The sequence below is a fragment of the Camelina sativa genome, chromosome 19 (assembly GCF_000633955.1).
Source record: "Camelina sativa cultivar DH55 chromosome 19, Cs, whole genome shotgun sequence".
Lineage (NCBI taxonomy): Eukaryota > Viridiplantae > Streptophyta > Magnoliopsida > Brassicales > Brassicaceae > Camelina > Camelina sativa.
This window is the reverse complement of record NC_025703.1, coordinates 3,676,722-3,677,920: the sequence shown is the minus strand read 5'-3', so window position 1 is coordinate 3,677,920 and position 1,199 is coordinate 3,676,722. Positions and strand designations below refer to the sequence as shown.

General features: G+C 34.3%; 1 protein-coding gene across 2 annotated transcripts in view; it reads right to left on the bottom strand.

Moving 5' to 3' along the window:
• Positions 1–435, bottom strand: part of LOC104764578 — a 1,827-nt gene extending 1,392 nt beyond the window's left edge. For both annotated transcript variants that reach the window (XM_019240727.1, XM_010488133.1), the window contains exon 1: positions 127–435. In XM_019240727.1, coding sequence (XP_019096272.1) covers positions 127–304 — 178 coding nt within the window. In that variant the 5' untranslated portion in view covers positions 305–435. The remainder of the gene's footprint in view (positions 1–126) is intronic.

Here is a 1,199-nt window from a genome sequence, read left to right as displayed (position 1 = left end):
AAAAAAAAAAAAAAAAAACCAAAATTGCTCACTCAAATCTAACACCAAACAAGCTCTAGCTAAAATCCACGTTCTTCATCTTATAGATTATCTGGAAAACCAAATCGGAAAAAGAAAAAAACTGACCTTGAATAGAGCCATGTATCTCAGTGTAATCCTCGTCAGAAGCGAAATTGAGAGATTTTAACTGCTCGGAACTTTGAGAGATCTCATCAAAACCATTCTTAACACGCAATAAACTGATTAAATCGTCTCCGTAAGACTTCAGATCCTCAATATCAAAATTCTCCGACGCAATTCCCATTTCTGATGCCGCAAATGACAAATCCACTACCAAAGCAGTAAAGGCCTAGAGAGGCTCAGGAGGAGGGAGGAGAGTCAGGAGAGATTGAAGGGGAAAGATCTGAATTTTGATTTTAAAATCAGTGTTAAGTTTATTATTATTATTATTAGACAGACATATATAAGCTTTACTGCTTACCAAAAGTGGACGCCGATTTGGGCCAAGCCCATATGTTTTTAATTTGCGTAATGGGCTAAAGAAATGTATAACCAAAACAGTGCACAGATTTAGAGGTTTGGGGAAAATTGATTTATCTTTCACAATACATTCAATTCCACGATTCAAATTTCAAATACAGAGATTGATGAAGAATGGGGGAACAAATCGTTAAAAAAATAAATAAAAAGCCATAGGTAAAATTATTAAAAAAGCACACCATATCAAACCAGACTCGGTAAATTATACTACTCATGTTGCAAAACACATACAATATAACATACTAAAAGCCAAAAGAGAGACACATTCTTCTACTATTCTAGTTTTGGTTTCTGGGATTTTGAAAACCCGAATTTATAATAATAATATCCCAACAAACAAACAAAAAAGGAAACACAAACAAACATTTCTTATTATTTTTTTTTTATTCTTCCGATCTTATTTACTACTACTATGAAATTCCTTCCTCACTTTCTCCTTCTCCTCCTCCACGAGCCTCTTCCTTTCCTCTCCTTATCCTCAAGCACGAAATAACCTTTCACATATAAGGTTTTTTTGTTAAATAAATGCATAGATTAAGATGGAATGAAAAAAGAAATCTCTCAATCTCTCTCTATACCTACCTAGTGCGTATCCTGCCGTGAGTTTTCCAACACTAACAAATCCATTCCCAACTACAATCACAACGAGCGCAACATTA